The 20123-nt window shown below is 44.4% G+C and overlaps 1 protein-coding gene across 1 annotated transcript; it reads right to left on the bottom strand.

Moving 5' to 3' along the window:
• Nucleotides 1–4466: 4466 nt before the first annotated feature.
• Nucleotides 4467–8228, bottom strand: LOC309619128 (C-C motif chemokine 15-like). The gene is made up of 4 exons (XM_082374005.1): nucleotides 8027–8228; nucleotides 5954–6001; nucleotides 5346–5457; nucleotides 4467–4937 (listed from the first exon to the last, which is right to left on the bottom strand). The coding sequence occupies exons 1-4, from the start codon at nucleotides 8091–8093 to the stop codon at nucleotides 4742–4744; spliced, it is 423 nt and encodes a 140-aa protein (XP_082230131.1). The 5' UTR covers nucleotides 8094–8228; the 3' UTR covers nucleotides 4467–4741.
• Between the last annotated feature and the right edge of the window lie 11895 nt (nucleotides 8229–20123).

Genomic DNA, 20123 nt, shown 5'->3' with positions numbered 1-20123 from the left:
TCCCTCTTAGAACTGCTTTTGCTGTGTCTCATAGGTTCTAGACCGTCGTGTTTTCATTTTCATTTGTCTCTAGGTATTTTTTGATTTCCTCTTTTGATTTCTTCAGTAATCCATTGACTGTTTAGTAGCATGTTTTTTGGTCTCCGTGTTTTGTGTTTTTTGGGTCTTTTTTCTTGTAGTTGATTTCTAGTCTCATAGCATTGTGGTTGGAAAAGATGGTTGATATGATTTCAGTTTTCTTAAATTTACCAAGGCTTATTTTGTGGCCTAGCATGTGATCTATCCTGGAGAATGTTCTGTGTGCACTTGAAAGGAATGTGTTCTGCTGCAATTGGATGGAATGTTCTATACCTATATCTATATCTATCTATCTATCTATATATCTATTAGGTCTAATGTGTCATTTATGGCCAGTGTTTCCTTGTTGATTTTCTGTTTGGAGGGTCTCTCTGTTCATGTAATTGGGATGTTAAAGTTTCCTACTATTATTGTGTTACTGTCAATTTCTCCCTTTATGTCCATTAATATTTGCTTTATCTATTTAGGTGCTCCTATACTGGGTGCATATATTTTTACGATTGTTTATATCTTCTTCTTGAATTAATCCCTTGATCATTGGATAATGTCCTTCTTTGTCTCTTGTAAGAGTCTTTATTTTAAAGTCTATTTTGTATGATATAAGTATTGCTACCCTGGCTTTCTTTTGATTTCCATTTGTGTGGAATACCTTTTCCCATACCCTCACTTTCAGTCCGTGTGTGTCTTTAGATCTGAAGTGGGTCTCTTGTAGGCAGCATATGTATGGATCTTGTTTTTGTGTCTATTGGGCCACTCTATGTGTTTTGATTGGAGCATTTAGTCCATTTACATTTAAAGTAATTATTGATATGTATCTTCTTATTTCCATTTTGTTAATTGTTTTGGAGTTGTTTTGTTGGTCTTTTTTGTTCCTTTCTTCTGGTTTTGTTCTCTTTCCTTGTGATTTGATGACTATCTTTATTGTTATGTTTGGATTCCTTTTTCATTTGTGTGTGTGTATACTTATTATAGATTTTTGGTTTGTGGTTACTATGAGGTTTTTATATAGCAATGTATATATGTATACATGATTGTTTTAAGTTGCTGATCTCTCATTTCAAATGCATTTTAACAACCCTGCATTTGTACTCTCCAACCCCATGATTACTGATTTTGATATCATATTTTACATCTAACTGTTTTGTTTATCCGTTAACTGCTAATTGTGGATACAGATGATTTTACTAGTTTTGTCTTTTAACCTTCCTACTAGTTTTGTACATGGTTGATTCTTTACTATATATTTGCATTTAATGATGAACTATTTCCTTTCATAATTTTCATGTTTCTAATTGCGGCCTTTTCTTTTTCACTTGGAGATGTCCCTTTAACATTTCTTGTAAAGGTGGTTTGGTGGTGCTGAACTCTTTTAGTTTTTGCTTGTCTGTAAACGTACTGGTCTTTCCGTCAAATCTGAACGAGAGTCTTTCTGGGTAGAGTATTCATTTTTGTAAGTATTTCCCTTTCATTACTTTGAACATATTGTGTCACTCCCTTCTGGCCTGTAGAGTGTCTGCTGAAAAGTCAGCGAATAGCCTTATGGGAGTTCCCTTGTATGTCGTTTTTTGCTTTTCCTTTGTTGTCTTTATTTTTTTAAATATATTTTTAAAGTTTATTTTCATGATGTTTATTTTGTTTTTGTAATTTTCAGGTGTCAATTTATTTCTCCCTGAACATCCTGGTTGAAATTCCACCCTTGACTATTCCAATGCACTCTCTCTCTCTCTCTCTCTTTTTTTTTTTTTTGGCCACACCGTGCAGCATGTGGGATCTTAGTTTCCTGACCAGGGATCAAATCTGCTCCCTCTGCAGTGGAAGAGTGGAGTCTTAACCCCTGGACTGCCAGAGAAGTCTCCCTTTGCTGCTTTTAATATTCTCTCTTTATCTTTAAATTTTAATTATTGATACAATGTGTCTTGGTGTGTTCCTCTTTGGTTAATCCTGTGTGGGACTCTCTGTGCTTCCTGGACTTGGGTATTTGTTTCCTTTCCCAGGTTAGGGACATTTTCAGCTATTATGTCTTCAAATATGTTCTCAGCCCCTTTCTCTTGCTTTTCTTCTTCTGGGACCCCTGTAATGTGAATATTTGTGTGTTTGATATTGTCCCAGAGTTCTCTTAAACTGTCCTCATTTCTCTAATTCTTTTTTCTTTTTTTCTGTTTGGCATCAGTTATTTCCACTACTCTCTTCCAGCTGGCTGATCCATTCCTCTGTATCATTTAGTCTACTGTTGACTCCTTCTAGTGTGTTTTTCATTTCCGTTGTTGTATTCTTCATCTCTTTTTGGGTTTACTTTATATTTTCTAACTCTTTGTGAAAGACTTCTCACTTCTTGCTCTGTGCATTCATTCTTCTCCTAAGTTCTTTGGTCATCTTTACAGTCGCTACCCTGAACTGTTTCTTGGGTAGATTGCCTATCTCCACTTCACTTAGTTCTTCTTCTGAGGTTTAATCTTGTTGCTTTGTCTGGTGCATCTTCCTCTGTCACCTCATTTTGCCTAAGTTGCTGTTTGTATTTTTATGTATTTTATGTACGAGTTGTATTTCTTAACCTTGGAGAAGTGGCCTTCCGCAGGAGATGTCCTGTGCATCCCAGCAGTACATGCCCCTCTCATCATCCAAGCTGTATGCTCTAGGGGTTCCCCCTATGAGGGCTGTGTGGTTCCTTCTGTTGTGGTGGGCTATGTGGGTGTCTGATAGGCTTGGTTGGCCCTGGTCTGTTTGTTTGCCAGGTTCTGCCTTGTATGGAGCTGTTGGCTGCTGGTTAGTAGGGCCTGGTCACAGGGCTGCTGACTGCAGAACTCCAGGGAGCCCCAGGGCTAGTGCTGGCTCACTGGTGGGCAGAGTCAGAATCTAGAAGACTCCAGGGTGTTATCTGCCTACTGGTGGGCGAAGCCAGGTCTTGGAGTTAGTGCCAGACTACTGGCAGGCAGAGCCGGATCCTGGAGTCTGGTTGCAGGGCTCAGGGGTCCCAGAGCTGGTGTCAGATCACTGGTGGTGGGGGTGAGCTGTTCCTGATACAAGTGGCTATGATGATGTCCGGGTTGTCCCAAAGCTTGTATTGGCCTGCTAGTGGGCAAGATTGAGGCCCAGCTGGTCCCAAGGTAGGATCTGGCCTGCTGGTGGGCAGGCTGGTTTTGTAGGCTGTGGGATTGTGGTTTTCTTGCATGTGGTGTCTGCCCCCTGGTGGGTGAGGCTTGTCCAGAGGCTAAAGCAGGCTTCCTGTAGCACAGAGCTGGGGCCCTGAGGATTCTGGGGCTGGTTCCTGCCCACCGGTGAGTGGAGCTGGGTTCTGGAACTCTGGTGGGTGAGGCCATGTCCAGAGGTGGCTGTAGGCTCAGGGGGTCTTAAGGCAGCCTGTCTGCTGCTGATGAGGCTGTATTCCCACCCAGTGACTTGCTTGGCCTGAGGTGTGCCAGCAGCGGTGCCTACAAGCTGTTGGGCCAGGGCAGGGCTGGATCCTGGAGCAATAAGCTAGAGGGAAGATTCCACAGTGGTGCCCCCCAGCACCAGTGTCCACGTGGTAGAAGGAGCTCCCAAGGATAGCTGCTGCCAGTGTCTATGTCCCCAGGGTGAGCTTCAGTTGCCTCCTGCCTCTCTGGGAGACTCCCCAAGATCAGCAGGTAGGTCTGACCCAGTCTCCTATCAAATGTTTGCTTTTGCTCTGGGTCCCAAGGCCTGTGAGATTTTGTGTGTGCCCTTAAAGAGTAAAGTCTCTATTTCCCCCAGTTCTCTGGGACTGCCAAAATTAAGCCCTGCTGGCCTTCAAAGCCAAATGCTCTGGGGGCTTGTCTTCCTGGTTCAGGACCCCTGGGCTGGGATGCCTGATGTGGGGCTCAGACCTCTCACTCTTGTGGGAGAACCTCTGCAATGGAATTATTCTCCAGTCTGTGGGTCACCTACCAGGGAGTATGGGACTTGACTATAGCATAAGTCTGCCCCCCTACACGTCTTATTGTGGTTCCTTCTTTATGTCTTGTAACTTGTAGCTTTTTACCAAGCACAGATGCAAGGGATTTTTGTCTAGTAGAAAAGATAATCTCCAAAGTTACAGATCTATTGCCCTATAGCAGCGGTCCCCAACCTTTTTGGCACCATGGACCGGTTTTGTGGAAGACAGTTTTTCTACAGATGGGGTGCGGGGGAGATGGTTCAGGTGGCAATGCGAGCACTGGGGAGCGATGGGGAGCGGCAGAAGCTTCGCTCTCTCGCTCACCCGCCACTTGCCTCCTGCTGTGCAACCAGGTTCCTAACAGGCTGCGGACTGGTACCGGTCCACAGCCCAGGAGTTGGGGACCCCTGCCCTATAGGATATTAATTTGTTTTTCTCTAACTTAACATTTCAGAATGCCATCCCCAATAACTATATAAACCTCTGTTCCTCAGAAGATCTTTGAATCAGTTTAACTGTTCCTTCATTAATGGGTTAAATACATCTTTGACACACATTCAATCTATATTTGAATGTCATGTTTTTAGCTTTTAAAAAATTATACTATGATGTCTTGTTTTGACAAAAACACAAATCCAAAGTTCAGCAATTCCGACAGATTCTTTTTCCTCTTAAAGTTAGAGTAAAGTTAAATTGGATACTCTCTATTAATGCACTGCTTTTGTAACCAGAACAGAACAGAACAGTAATTGTTGCTTTTTAAAAAATAATTCAGGCCAGGGCCCACCTAGGAGGTAGTCGGGGAAAAAGAGATGGAGGTGAGGGGGCCGACTCCAAGTATCCCTTCTCAAGAAATAGCGTTCTCAGGTCCTTGATTGCTGATCTTAGCTTCAGGTCCGACACGCAGTTCTGAACTCGCTCATCTCTGGGGTTAGCACAGACACGCTGCTCCCTCTTGGTGATGAAGCTGGGAAGCAAAGGAGGGAAAGATTACAAACAGAGGAGGGTTCAGCAAATGGGGATGGGGAGGCCCATCCTCCCTGCCCCTCAGATTCCCCACTCGGCCCAGCCTCTTCTTTCCTTGCTCTGCTGCAGGAGCTCAGAGTGGCCCCTCTCTGAGACCCTCCCTCAGCCTCCGAGACTCCCTTAGTGACTCATGGAGTTTCCTTGGGCAGCGTCGCTCCTGCTCTCTCCTTCCTTCCCTAGCTTCCCTCTTCCCCGGGAACATCTCATACCTGATGCCCTGCAGGATCCTAATGAGGACATAAGCCTCAGCTGACCTGGCAGGATCCAGAAGGTGGGACTTTTCTGGACATCCATCCATCAGGTGCCTCCCCCAACACCCCCAGACATGGCCAGTGAGCTTGACACTTACATGACGGCAGGCCGGGAACACGCACTGGTCGTTTCTACATAATCTTTCATGAATACACATCGGATATTTCGTGAGGTGTAAGACATGCAGCAGTCAGTGGGACGGTGAAAGCCTACAGCAAGAGAAAGGGTCACTTCTTAAGGACTGAGTCTGAGGAAAACTAGATCCTTTCCCCCTTTGCTCCTGAGTACTGGGAAGGGTAAGAAGGTGCAGGACTCGAAAGGGATGTTTTCCTTGTCTGCCGGCACTTGCTGGTGTCTCCTTGCTTCACTCTCCCCAGGGTTGAGCTGTGTGTCTGAGGGCATCCAGGCAGGGCCACAACAGAGCAGGACCATTCCTCCCAGAAGAGGAAGGGTCTGAGGCCTGCAGGGGGCACCAGAGAGCACCCCTCCCCCCTCCCCCAGATGAGCCACAGCCAGGTGGAATAGAAGTCATCTACAGAAGAGGCCATCTATGGACCCATGGCCCATCCTGAACTTCCTTGGAGATGTTCACCACCCACAGGACCCTCCTCTCCCCCCAGGCCCTGTAAACGAGGTAGACTGAAGCCATTGAGCAGATCTGTACCTGCTGGCTGTTTTTAAATATATACCGTAACAGAATTTTACCTCCTTGAGCTATTGAGTGTTCACTCTTCAGGTTCGGCATCAGGTGTTCTATTTGAGAGAAACAGTAGAGGAGGGAAGAAAAATTACTGGGAAGCAGTTGTTTCAACATCTCCATCTATCTCATTCCTCAACCCCATCCCCTGGTAGGGAGGCAAGGATGCTGGACCACTGGACCAGACCTGCCTCCAGGCCCATTTTCTCTATCAAGGCCCTGAGACTTCTCAGGGAACTTTTGAAAAAGTTTGAGACATGAAAACATTCTATTGACTTGAATACAAAAAGCAAATTGCAAATCCAACACAAATAAATCAGTTGATTAGCTACATAATGTGATACAGTCCACAAAACTTTCTACACATTTTTGGAATTCACAGGACTCTGGAAGCAGACAAATTTTTCATTAAATGATTTGGTGGCACAATGTCACCCAAAGTGAAGTGAGGCTATCTACAGGCTTTATTTACTCCTTTAACATAGGAGTAAATGTGTTTGCTGCAGAAATATTACTGTGTTTGGTTAATGTGTCTCTCAGACTCTGTCAGGGATGTTAAGTAATGTCCAGGTATGTGTTACCTTTTTAAAAATATATATTTTCAGAATGTGATAAAATGTACATAATATAAAGTATACAATTTTAATCATCTCTAAGTGTACAGTTCAGTAACATTATGTACATTCACGTATTGTGCAACTCATCACAATCCATCCATGGAACTTTTTTCATCTTGCAAAACTGAAACTCTGTACCCATTAAACAATAACTCCCCATTTCCCCCTACCCCATCCCCTGGGCCAACGCCATTCTACTTTCTGTCTCTGAATTTAACTACTTGAAGTACCTCATATGAGTGGAATTATACTATTTGTCCTTTTGTGACTGGCTTATCTCACTTATCATTATGTCTTCAATATTCATCCATGTTGTAGCATGTATCAGAATTTCCTTATTTTTTCAGGCTGAATAATACTCCATTGTATGTATATACCCTGTTTTTCAATCCATTTGTTTGTCAATGGACACTTGGGTTGCTTCCTCCTTTTGGCGATTAAAATTCATGCTGCTGTTAGCATGGTTGTACAGGTGTCTCTTCATGTATCTGCTTTCAGTTTTTTGGGTATATCAAGAAAAGGAATTGCTGGGTCATATTTTATTATCTTTTTAAAACCTGAAAAATTCTGCATTCCAAAATACATCTAGCCCCAGAGATTTTGATAAGGGGTTGTAGACCTGTACTATGCTAATTAGGCAAACACAACTAAACTTTTAGCTCATTTCTTATATAGTTGCATATGAATTATATTAAATGAGGCATGTGCACACACTTCAACATGCTTGATATGATGTGTGGGGGGCTTGCAAAAGTCTTAAATGACGTGTCTTTCCATAACAGCTTGTTAACTAGCTTGTATCCTAACGCCACCACTTACGGCTGTGTGATCTTGAGCAAGTTATCTAGGGTTTCTATGCCTCAGCTTTCTCATTTGTAAAATGAGAATAATAATAATAATAAGCAAAACCATATAATTTGCTGATAGTCTACCCCACAGCATTGTTAGGAGGATCCAATGTATTAATATCTATAAGATGCTTAGAACAGTGCCTGCTTTCACGTAGGAAGTACTAGATATTTATTTGTTAGATAAATAAATATGATTAAGTAGACTTGGGTGAGTCACTTGCCTGGCTTGTCCAATTTCCTCCCTGAAATGATAGTTTTACACCAGAGGGTATATAATAGCTCTAACATCATAGAATTCTATACCTCTTTCTACACATTTACAATTTTACTACAATTCTCTTGATCTAGCCCATATGGTCCTATATCAGCTAAGAGAAAGTGTCAGATAATTCTGGCCATGAAAGGGAGAGAATTGTTTCCCCAGGTGGGACCAGTCACCCGTATACAGTTTTCCCCAGGGATCGAAGGCTGCAGGGAGAGGTCTATACCTACTGCTGCTGCTTTTAACCAAGTATCACATCCCTGTTGGGACAAAGGTGTCCCTCTGCATCTCCTCCCTGGACTGCGCATTACCATCAACCTGCCCACCTGTGAGAAGGCTCACTGAACTCACCAACTGCAGCCTGGGCAGCAAGGATGAGGCAGGAGAGGGCAGCTATTGAGGTCTTCATCTTCCCCATGCACAGCCAGTACCAGCCTGAGAACTCCTGGGCTCTCTGCTCTCTGACTCCCCCAGACCCCAGCTCTGCCCTTGTATTTATAAGAAGAGGGGGACCAGGAAGTCACAGGGCAGAGGTCAGAATGCTGTTCTTTGGCTGAATAACAGACAACACACTATTTCTAAAAAAGGGAACGAGGCTGGGAAGGCAACAGGAAGTAGAGGGCAAGGATGACTTGAGGCTTTCCCAACTGCCCAATGGATACAGGCAAAGGGAGGGACTAGTTTATGAAGGATACTTCCTCTAGGAGGTTCACTGAATACTTTAATCAGAACTTTTTCCTCGGGAGTTAACCCCATTCAAGGGCATGAACAGCCTGTTATCAGGGGTGACCAGAGAGGACGCTCTAACGTGTGAACCCGGTCACGTGGCTCCTCTCTTTGTTTCACCCCCACATCCAATCCATTAATAAATACGATTGGGTCTACTTTCAAAAATGTGTCCAGAATCTTATTATTTTTCACCACATCTACCCTCTCCATCTTGTCCGAGCCAACCTTATCTCTCACCAGGATTCTTGCAAAACCTCCTAATTTGTTTCCTTCCTCTGCCCTTGCCCTGTTTCACTTCATTCTCAACTTTGCAGCCAGAGTGATCCTGTTAAAATATAAATCAGATCAAGTCAATCCTGTTTAAACGCCGCCGCCGATGGCTTTTTAATCTCCTCAGTGTAAAGCCCAATCCTTCTAATAGCCTACAAGCCCCTATGTGCTCTGGTCCCTGTTTTCTCTCTGTTTTCAGGCCCTATTACTTCCCCTCACTCATTCTGCTTCAGTTATACAGGCTGGTTCAGAGACTTTTGTTCCCTCTGCCTTCGTTACTCTTCCCTTAAATTACTGTATTACTTTCTCCCCAACTTCCTTCAGCTCCTTACTCAAATGTTATTTTTCTGGTTAGTCTTTCTGGGACACTCTATCTAAAATTATAACCTCCCTCTGCCCAAACTTCTTGTCTTAATTTTTTCTCCTGTGCACTTAACACTATCTAATATACTATATACTTTACTTGTAAATCTTTTAGTATCTGTCTCTTCTTCTAGAACATAAACTCCATGAGAGCAGGGATTTTTGTATCTTCGTTCCTAGTTTAGATTCCCCTGAAAGCAGAGCATGAGAACTATGGGGTGAAGCTTGATAATTTGGGAAGTATTCCTAGGAGCAGGAATGAGAGCCTGGCCCAGTTGGTGGGGATTAGCATTTGATTCTGCTGGGACTTTTTGAAGTGCCTTATGAATGCATTGCAGAATATTTTGCCTGGAGGAAGAAAGGAGAAACATTTATCTCCTGGCTTTCATCCCTGTGGCATTTTAAAATGTGGCCACAAATTCGTTGACATGCTTCTCATCAAACAGTGGGGTCTGTTTTCTCCCCCTGAAGCAGAGAGGGCTTTGACTGGTTCCATCAATGGAGAATGCCATGTGACCTCTGAAGCTAGGGTGTGAAAAACCATGGGGCTTCAACCTTGATCACTGGGGACACTTACTCTTGGAGCCCTGAGCCACCATTTAAGAGGAGTGACTAGCTTGAGGCTGCCATGCTGTGAGGAAGCCCAAACTACATGCAGGTGTTCTGGCTGACAGTCCCAAATGAGCATAGTCTCCAAGTCATCCCAGCCTAAGTGCCAGACATGGGAGTGAGGAAACCTGTAGATCTGCACTGTCCAATATAGCAACTACTAGCCACATGTGGCTACTGAGCACTTTAAATGGGGTTAATCTAAATTGAGATATTCTGAAAGTATAAACTACACACTGGGTTTCAAAGATTTAGTACCCCCCCAAAATATAAAAAAACTCAATAATTTTTTATATCGATTACATGTGGAAATGATAAGGTTTGGGATATACTGGATTAAAGAAAATACATTATGAAAATTATTTCATCTGTTTTACTTTTTTTTTTTTTTTTTTTTTTAAGCCATGCCACGTGGCTTGCGGGCTCTTAATACCCGAACCAGGGATTGAACCTGGGCCAAGGCAGTGAAAGTGCCGAGTCCTAACCACTGGACTGCCAGGGAATTCCCCTGTTTTCCTTTTTAAATACGGCTACTAAAAAATTTAAATTTACATATGTGACTTGCATTGTATTTTTATTGGACAGCACTGCTCTAGATGGTTCCCCATCCCTTTGAGTCATTTCTTGCTAATTGTGTCTTCCCAAGCATGCCCCAGGCATCATCAGCAGAGATAAGCCATCTGGGCTGTGCCCTGTATGAATTTCTGACCCATAGAATTTGTGAGTAGAATACAATTGTAGTCATTTTATTCCACTAAGCTTTGGGTGGTTTGTTACACAGCAACAGATGATGGGGACAACCCTTCACTGGCCAGTGGTGGATCACAAATATTAAATTCTTCACACTTCTGGTGTGCTAATGCATGTGTGTTATATTCTATCATGATTTCCACAGCTCAGGATCAGAGAAGCCCCAGGGCAGGAAGCTAGAGTTATGAGGCAAGAGACCTGCATGAAGCTTGTGTAAATCTAAGAAAAGTGATGACTGAGCAGTGGCTGAATAAAAGGGTGAGGTTGCAAAGATGTGAAGTAATACACAATATGGTCCACCCTTTGCTTCCCTCCAGTGTGTTTGTGCTTTTATTATGTCTAATCCGTCACAAAGCCTCCTTCAAGATGGTTGTATTAGTTCTTTCAGGTTCAAAAGAACCCATACTGTGTACTCATACTAGTACATCTCTACTCCCCACCCCTGCCTTCTCCCCAGGAATCCAGCAGAGCCTAATGTTGCAGGGATGGGAACCACAAATAGATGACTGGGAATTATGGAGAGAGGGGCCAACCCCTTGGTTCCTGAGTGTTTTAGCCACTGGTGACATAGCATCATCTGACAGCCTTTGATTCAGTGCATATACTGCATTCTGGGAAGGTCCCAACCCTGAAGTTTGTTGTTGCCTCAGCTAAATTATTAACAGCCCACCATTCTCTTGATCTGGCTGCTTCTGGGTGATTAAGTATATGGTAATACCAGTGGATCCCATATACCCACTGACTCACACCATTTGCTATAATATGGATCCCTTGACTTGAGCCATCTTGTACAAATACCATACTGAGTGATCAGACATTCTGTAAGTGCTTGGACCATTGGCAGAGGTACTGCTGGTAGGGAAAAAAAACCCCACATCTGGAGTACGTGTCAGTCCTGCAAAGGTTGGATTGTTCTCCCTTGCAGGGTGGCAGAGGTCCAAGATAATCAACAGGTCACCGTATGGCTGTATTTTCTCCTTGGAGGTGGGTGCCATATTGAGACTTGACATCTACTTCTGCTGCTGGAAGGTTAGGCATTCAGCAGTGGCAATAGTTAAATGGGTCTTGACGAGAGAGAGCCCACACTGTTGGGCCCACGCATAGCCGCCGTCCTTGCCACCACAGCCAAGGGCTTGTTGCACTAGCACTGTCGTGGCTGAGGGAAGAGGCTGGCTGGCTTCCATGGGACAAGTCATTCTATCCACTCGCTGAATTTCTCCTTTGTTGTAGATGTTACCCAGTGACTTCCAAGTCCCTGTAGTCATGAGTCCTTGCCCAGTACCTCCAAGTTGCACGTGCCTGAGTACCGAACAGATTCCTTCAGGTTCTCTATTTCAGCAACAGAGAGTCCCTGATACAGGAAAAGAGGGGTATGCATGATGGCAAGGTGAGGTGCTGTCAGATTATACCTATGTGGAGCTGAACAAGGCCTGCTGTGCAGGACTGGTTGCTGTAGTGGTGGCCAGAGTAAGAGATGGCGCTGACGGACTAAAGTGGTGTGTGCAGAGGTGTCTGACACAGTACCGAACGCATGTTTGTTCAGCAAAAGAAACAATGAAGGCGCAAATGTCCAATTTCACAATATACTGCCGTTTCTTGACCTCGCTGGTGTAGAAAACATTTTGGGAGTGGTTTTTGTGTACTTCCTGAGTCTTTTATTGATTTTCCTCTCCTCCACCACCAAGCATCATTGGTGACATTTAAGAATCACATCAGCTCTATTTGCTACTTAGCTTGGCATAGCCGAGGGTGCGGGCTGTGCATCTCCGCATAAGCTGCTCCAGCCTAGGCGGTCTTCCAGAGCTGATGATAACAACAGCCAATGCTTCCTGAACACTTACTACGCTCCAGGAACTGTGCTTTGGGCAGTTCCTTTGAGACGAGGCGTTTGCTACATGAAGCACTTACTATAATTATTTCACAATACTGCTTAGCACACCCGCTAGCTTCTTCCATTAGAGATACCAAATATCCTGTCATCTCTGCCTGTAAACACTGCTCTTGCCACATTCCACGATCTGCGCTTGCACAACACGTTTGTCCAGCATAACCTGAGCTGCCCTCTCCTGTTACAAAGTTAGCATATTTGAGCTAAGATGCCCCCTCGCTGGGGTTAGCTCATCTTCTTTCTCAGACCTGCACTTAGTCTACGGGAATTTTCTGCTGTTATTTTCACCTTTCCCCTCACTCCTGTCTCATCACTCCATGTGTTACGTGTCTGCATGCTGGGCAGGTCTTGAAATCTGGATGGCGTTCCATGCACAGGTCCCTTTTCAGGAGAGAGGCCTGAAGTTGTGGTTCTTCCCTGCTGTTCCTTGAGTTTCCAAGTGAAACCGTCCCAGGTGTCTGGCCTCATCTGATGGATGTGTGGTGAGTAAGGAAGGTCCCTTGCGTTCAGGTTGTTGTCCCAAGCAAAGGTGAGGTAGCGATCTAGTTCTCTCTCAGGCCAGATGCACATCCCACTGGGAAAGGCATTCTGGGGTACGCGATCTTTCAACCCCTTCAGGGCCACAGAAGAGAGGCCTTGGGGCTGGAACACTTCCTTCCCAAGAGATAAAGCGCTGCACAGCTGTGCTGGGTTTATTGCCTTATGTGGGATTATCCTTCTGTGTTCTGGACTCAACGTGTGCTCCTTTGTTTTGCCGAAGCTTGGACGACATAGAGCACCAGGCCAACCCTCCTACTACCTGTTCCCAGTGGGGAGGGAATGGGACCCTTTACTTGTAGCCCAAGAGGGATGCGTGCAGATCATTCTCCTAAGTTGGCTGCAAGATGGTACCCACTGCCTGTGGGGAGGACCGACACTCACTGTTGAAGCTGATCTTGCTCTGTCTCTTCTCTATGTGAGTAAAGTGTTCCATCCAGCGCCTGTGTAAGTTGTGTCCTTTGTGGCAACTCTGGCACAAACCATGCCGTAGGTTGACATCCTGGGACGGCTGCTCCTGGTGGCAGACAACAGTTATATCACCTGCCTAACACGTCCCAACTTTCAAAGTGCCAGGACTGGTACTCCTTTAAGACCCAGACAGGAGGGGACTATGCCTGGACCCCATGCTTCGGAGCATTCTTCATATCGCAAACACACACTAAATAAATTCATCAGAGAACACAAAGGAACCTTTGTCTCTTGGGATGTGGTACTCAGGGCTGGCCTGGCATGACCTTCAATACTAAACATCTACTCTTGTGACAAACACAGTTCATGCCTCAAGGGAAAAATGCTTTTCCACCTCTCCTGCCCTATGTCTTTGTTTTTTTGTTTTTAAAATTAATTAATTAATTAATTTATGGCTGGGTTGGGTCTTTGTTTCTGTGCGAGGGCTTTCTCTAGTTGTGGAGAGCAGGGGCCACTGTTCATCGCGGTGCGCGGGCCTCTCACTATCGCGGCCTCTCTTGTTGCGGAGCACAGGCTCCAGACGCGCAGGCTCAGTAGTTGTGGCTCACGGGCCCAGTTGCTCCGCGGCATGTGGGATCTTCCCAGGCCAGGGCTCGAACCTGTGTCCCTGCATTAGCAGGCAGACTCTCAACCACTGCGCCACCAGGGAAGCCCTGCCCTATGTCTTTGAAAGGCTGTGAGTCCAAAGTCTGTGAAGGCTGATGGGTTGCCACTGCCAGCACTGGAGGCTGACACCCCTTCGGACCGTGGGGAAGATCTGAACCGCAGAAGCCTTTAGGTAAGAGAAAAGATAAGCCAGCTAGCTTTTCAAAATCTTTCCTCGCAGATGGTATGAACACCATACATTCTTGCAAAACAAGCAGTTCTTCCCCGGCGGTGCTCCGTGTTCATTTTCTTGCTTGTTTTTGTGCTCCGGTCTGTGGCGATGCACTCCCAAACTAGGGCTGTATATGCAGTAGTTTCACAGGGCTGCAATATTAAACAATTCATTGTACTTTTAAATCTGTTTGTTCGCTCTTTTATAAAGTTCAAATATTGGGACACCTGACATGGGGGCCTCCTTGTGGATTCTTACCCTGGGTCCTGTAAATATTAGGGCAGGCCTGACCAGGACCCACAGAGACAGGTAGCTGGTGAGGTGACTCCTGGTCTACACCACTTCCTCCGTGTCCTTACTGTAAATATCTGTGTTTGGAAATAATCCGTGTGTACCTCTTCCATCCTTGTGTATGATCTTAAACAACCTCACTATTGTACATGGGAAAGTTTTTCTTTTTAAGTACTAAGGGGAATAAAAGATCCAACCCACACGTCTTCTTGTTTCTCCTGATGTCTACAAGACTGGGGCCACGCCCTCCTTAGAGAAACACAACAAATCCAAAGAATAGCATTCTATTCAAGAGTCCACAGCTTGGGCTTCCCTGGTGGCGCAGTGGTTGGGAATCCGCCTGCCAATGCAGGGGACACGGGTTCGAGCCCTGGTCCGGGAAAATCTCACATGCCGCGGAGCAACTAAGCCCATGCACCACAACTACTGAGCCCGTGTGCCACAACTACTGAAGCCCACGTACCTAGAGCCCGTGCTCCACAACAAGAGAAGCCACTGCAATGAGAAGCCCGCGCACCGCAATGAAGTGTAGCCCCTGCTCGCTGCAACTAGAGAAAGCCCACGCACAGCAATGAAGACCCAAAGCAGCCAAAAATCAATAAACAAAAAAATGAGAAAAAAAAAAAAAAAAGAGTCCACAGCTGAAGTCTGTTCTATAATGTAGAACTGAAACTGCTCTGTGGTCACACATGGATGGGGTTTCTCGGATATCTTCTGACCATTTCCTGTATGCCTTGTTGATATCAAGTCAAATAAAGAGATTTCTGTTTTGTACCACGCACTTCTCCTAACTCTAGCTTGGTTATTAGAGATTAGGTCTTGGTTTAAATATTTGACTTCCTCCTTCCTTTGGTAGCTTATGTACAAAAATGGCTGCAATAAATCCCCCCACCCCGTATGCATACCCTTGGGAAGTTGTTTCCCATACTGACTCTGGTCTTGGCTATGTGACTTACTTTGGCAAATGAGACAGTAGAATGTGTGATGCAAACAGAGACTTGAAAAGTGCTGGCCCATTGAGACTTGTGCTAGTTTTCTGCTGGGAACCTTTATGCAGTTATGTGTACCAGCCCATAGTAGCCTCTTGAAGGTTAGGCGACCACATGGAGAGCTGTCCCAGCTGAGAGGTCATTCTAGACCATTGAACCCCAGCTGAGTTGCCAGACCAGGAGAACCATCTGTCCAACCCACAGAATTGTGAGAAATAATAAATGCTGGCACTTAAAAGCAATTTTAGATTCATAGCAAAACTGAGGGGAGGTATAGGGGTTTCCCTCATACCCCATACCCCAAAAAGGCACAGCCTCTGCCATTATCAATAGTCCCCACCAGAGTGGCACATTTGATACAATTGGTGAACCTACGTTGACACATCATAATCACCCAAAGACCATAGTTTACATTACAGTTCACTCTTGGTGTTGTACATTCTATGGGTTTGGACAAATGTATAATTATGTGTATCCATCATTATGGTATCATAGACTATTTTCACTGTCCTAAAAATCCTCTGTGTTCTGCCTACACATCTCCCCTACCACCCACCTACTCCCAACCCAACAACCACTGATTTTTTACTGTCTCCATAGTTTTGCCTTTTCCAGAATGTCATATAGTTGGAATCATGCAATATGCAACATTTTCAGATTGGCTTCTTTCACTTACTAATATGCTTGTAAGATTCCTCCCTGTCTTTTCATGGCTTGATAGCTCATTTGCTCTAGTGCTGTCTGGAGGTACCACAGTTTATTTACCCGTTCACCTACTAAGGGGCGTCTTGGTTGCTTCTAAGTTTTGGCAATTATGAATAAAGCTACTATAAACATCTGTGTGCTGGTTTTTGTGTGGACATGAGTTTTCAACTCCTTTGGGTAAATACCAAGGAGCGTGATTGCTGGATTATATGATAAGAGTATGTTTAGTTTCGTAAGAAACCTCCAAGTTGTCTTCCAAAGTGGCTGTACCATTTTGCATCCCCACCAGCAATGAATGGGAGTTTTTGCTGTTCCACATCCTTGCCAGCCTTTGATGTTGTTATTTTTCCAGATTTTGGCCATTCTAGTAGGTGTGCAGAGGTATCTTGTTGTTAATGCTTGTTTTTTTTTTCTGTAAAGATTTTTTTGATGTGGACCATTTTTTAAAAAGTCTTTATTGAATTTGTTACAATATTGCTGCTGTTTTATGATTTGGTGGGGGTTTTTTTTGGCTGTGAGGCATGTGGGATCTTAGCTCCCTGACCAGGGGTTGAACCTGCACCCCCTGCACTGGAAGGTGAAGTCTCAACCACTGGACCGCCAGGGAAGTCCCAATGCTTGTTTTAATCTACTAAATTTTAGGGTGATTTATTATGAGTAAAAGCTAACTGATAATTTCCTCTTTGGGCAATGAAGACTGACTAATCTGTATAAGTTTCCTGAAAGCAAAAGTAATACTTCCTCATTCAAGAGGAGGCTTATTGCTTTTTGTAGTTACAGAGGTAAAACAAATAATATTAACTGTTAATCCTTTTTGAAGTGTGCAATTTAGTGGCATTTAATACATTCACAGTTTGTGTAACCATCACCTCTGTCTACTTCCAGAAGATTTTCACCACCCCAAAAGGTATTTCCTACACCCAGTAAATAGTCACTTTCTTTCCCCCTTCCCCCAGCCCCTGGCAACCACTAGTCTGCATTCTGTCTCTATGGATTTGCCTATTCTGGATGCTTCATATATAAATGGAATAATACTGTATGTTGCCTTTTGTGGTTGGATCCTTTCATTTAATGTTTAATTTCATGTTTTTAAGGTTCATCCAGGTTGTAACATGGATCAGTACTTAATTCCTTTTTAATGACTGAATAATATTCCATTGTATGGCTATATCTCATATATTTTTTTATTTTTATTTTATTTTATTTATTTATTTATTTATTTATTTTTGGCTGCATTGGGTCTTTGCTGCTGCACGCAGGCTTTCTCTAGTTACAGTGAGCGGGGGCTACTCTTTGTTGCAGTACGTGGGCTTCTCATTGTGGTGGCTTCTCTTGTTGTGGAGCACAGGCTCTAGGCGCGGAGTCTTCAGTAGTTGCAGCACACGGGCTCAGTAGTTGTGGCACATGGGCTTAGTTGCTCCGCGGCATGTGGGATCTTCCCGGGCCAGGGATCAAACCCGTGTGCCCTGCATTGGCAGGCAGATTCTTAACCACTGCGCCACCAGGGAAGTCTCTCATATTGTTTATCCATTCATCATTTGATGGACATTTGGGTTGTTTCATAATTTGTGGATATTATGAATACTGCTGCTATAAACATTATGTACACATTTTTATGTGAAAATATGTTCATAGATCAGGGTAATGCTGACTTCATGGAGTGAGTTAGGAAGTATTCCTTCCTCTTTTATTTCTTGGAAGAGTTTGACATGTTAATTCTTCTTTAAATGTTTGGTGGATTTCACCAGTGAAGCTATGTGGTCCAGAGTTTTTCTTTGTTGGGAGATTTAGGCTTATTTCTTTTAATTAAGTTAGTACTTCTTAAGAAGGTCTACTATAAGTATGAGTAAAGATGGTTTTATTCTAGTTGGGGTGGAGATGAAGAGGACTGAGAAAGTCCCTGCCATCTAGAGCTGTGAGGCCTTAGGGCCCAGTGAGGATTTCAGAGGAAGGCAAGAGAGATCCCTTGATTAAAATGAGGAGAAAAATTCATGAAAGAGATGGCATTTGAACTGGGTCTCAAAAATTGGACTGAGACTGTATCTGATTTTAAAAGGCAAAGAAAGAAGGAAGAACCTTCTAGTCAGAGGTAACTGCAAATAGTGGTAATAACAAAGAGTTGTAATAGGACACAGACCACTTACTGTTTTGAAAATATTTTATCATTATATCCTCATTACAACCCTGTATAATAGGTACAATCATCATCTCCTTTTAGGGATCAGGATACAGAGGCACAGAGTAGTGAAGTAATTTGCTCACACGGCTAGAAAGGGGCAAAGCTGGGCTTCAAAACAAGGTCTCCTGATACGAGAGCTCACCCTTTCAGACAAAGGCATGGAAATGATAAAATGTGACACACGTTTTGGGTGTGTGCACACCACGCACATAATGTAGAAATGAGCACAAACATTTAACGTGGTAATACTTTAAGACAATTCCTTAAAGTAGATCAATACTTTAAGACCAAGAGGTGCTTTTTTTTGTTTTTTAGAAAAAATAAAGTAGGGAGATTTACATGTGTTTCTTTCTTTCCAGCACCCTTCTTTCTTCTGGAAGCTCTGCCCTCCTTCTCTGAGGGAACTTCTCTGCCCATGCAGTTGTTAGTCCCACGGGGCTCTTGTCAATCCTTTGTCTCAGGTGGGGACCCACCTCCCAAGCCCAGCAGCTGTGGTCCTTCCTCAGTAGTTCTCAGCTTATAAGGAAGGGGGGAGGCAGCTCCGTTGGCAGGGAGGGGGTCCTGTAGGGGTCTTGGGGCGTCTGCAGAAGAGCAAGTGGGGTCAACCCCACAGTGCTGAGGAGTCCTTTGCCCTGGGACTCGTTTTCCCTGAGCCACCCTGGCATTTGCTCTTTTTGAGTATTTGAGGACATAAACCAATAAGCTATTTTTGTTTTTCTCCAGGACATTTAATGTGGGCTTTCTGTCACATGGGACTAAAACTAAAGGAGCTTCCATCCCCCACTCCTGGACTCCTTGTGTCCTGCACAGGGTTCTGACCTGCCCGCCTTCACTTCTAAGCTCCTGACCTGTCAGAGGCCCAAATGAAACCACATAAATTCTTGATGTGTCCAGCACAGTTTTGATGGAATGGCCCTTTGCGCTTCCTGCAAGACTCTGCTACCAAATCTACCCTAAGGCCTGGAGCCCCCTGGCTTCTTGGGGCCCTGGAGGGCTGGGAATCAGGGCAAAGTTCTGGAAGAGAACAGAATCCAGCACAGCGAGTGAGAGCTGAAAGAAAGTGATATTGGGGTTAAATCCAGAGCAGGACAATTCCCAAGCTCTGGCTGAGGTGAGGGGGATGGGGTAGTGTAATAGGGAAGAACAAATCTGACTCCATATTTGTACTGTTTCTTTTACTTTGACCTTTGTATTCTATTGTTTTTGCTACAAGTTAAGAATGTTGCCTATAGCCTGAAATATACAGGATAGCCCATTCTCAAGGCTCTGACCGTTAAGGGTATAACACTTTTCCATTCATATAGAGATAAAAATTTGCAGAACAAAGAATAACATCTGTCTTGTTGATGGTTTACCTGACCTATGTGGACAGCTGCAAGAACAAAGGATTCCAACACCAAGAAGTTGGCAACAACCAGCCACACTCCCCTCCCCTTTTACTATAAAAGAAGCCTGAATTCTAACTCACGGAAGATGGTTCTTTGGGACACTAGTCCACCATCTTCTTGGTCTGCTGGCTTTCCAAATAAAGTCACTATTCCTTGCCCCAACACCTCACCTCTAGATTTATTGGTCTGTCGTGTGGCGAGCAGTACAAGCTTGGACTCGGTAACAGTAGGAGGGGCCTCGGGCATTTGCTTTTCCTGCATCCTGAGCTGGGATGCCCCAATTGCTTTGGGGCAGAGGATAGAAGTCTTAAAAGAATTTGGCACAAACTGTGTGGGATTTTTTGAGAGATGGAAGAGAGACGGTATGGTCAGGTCAGCCACTGGTTCCGCCCTGAGAAGGGTGGTGTGAAGCTGAGCCGTGTCCACTAGGACACTGAGACCTGCTTCTCTGTCCCTGGGAAT

Source organism: Balaenoptera borealis, assembly GCF_965194805.1.
Source record: "Balaenoptera borealis genome assembly, chromosome: 20".
NCBI classification, from domain to species: Eukaryota; Metazoa; Chordata; class Mammalia; order Artiodactyla; family Balaenopteridae; genus Balaenoptera; species Balaenoptera borealis.
The sequence above is the reverse complement of the archived record's forward strand: the minus strand, read 5'-3'. Positions and strand labels throughout refer to the sequence as shown.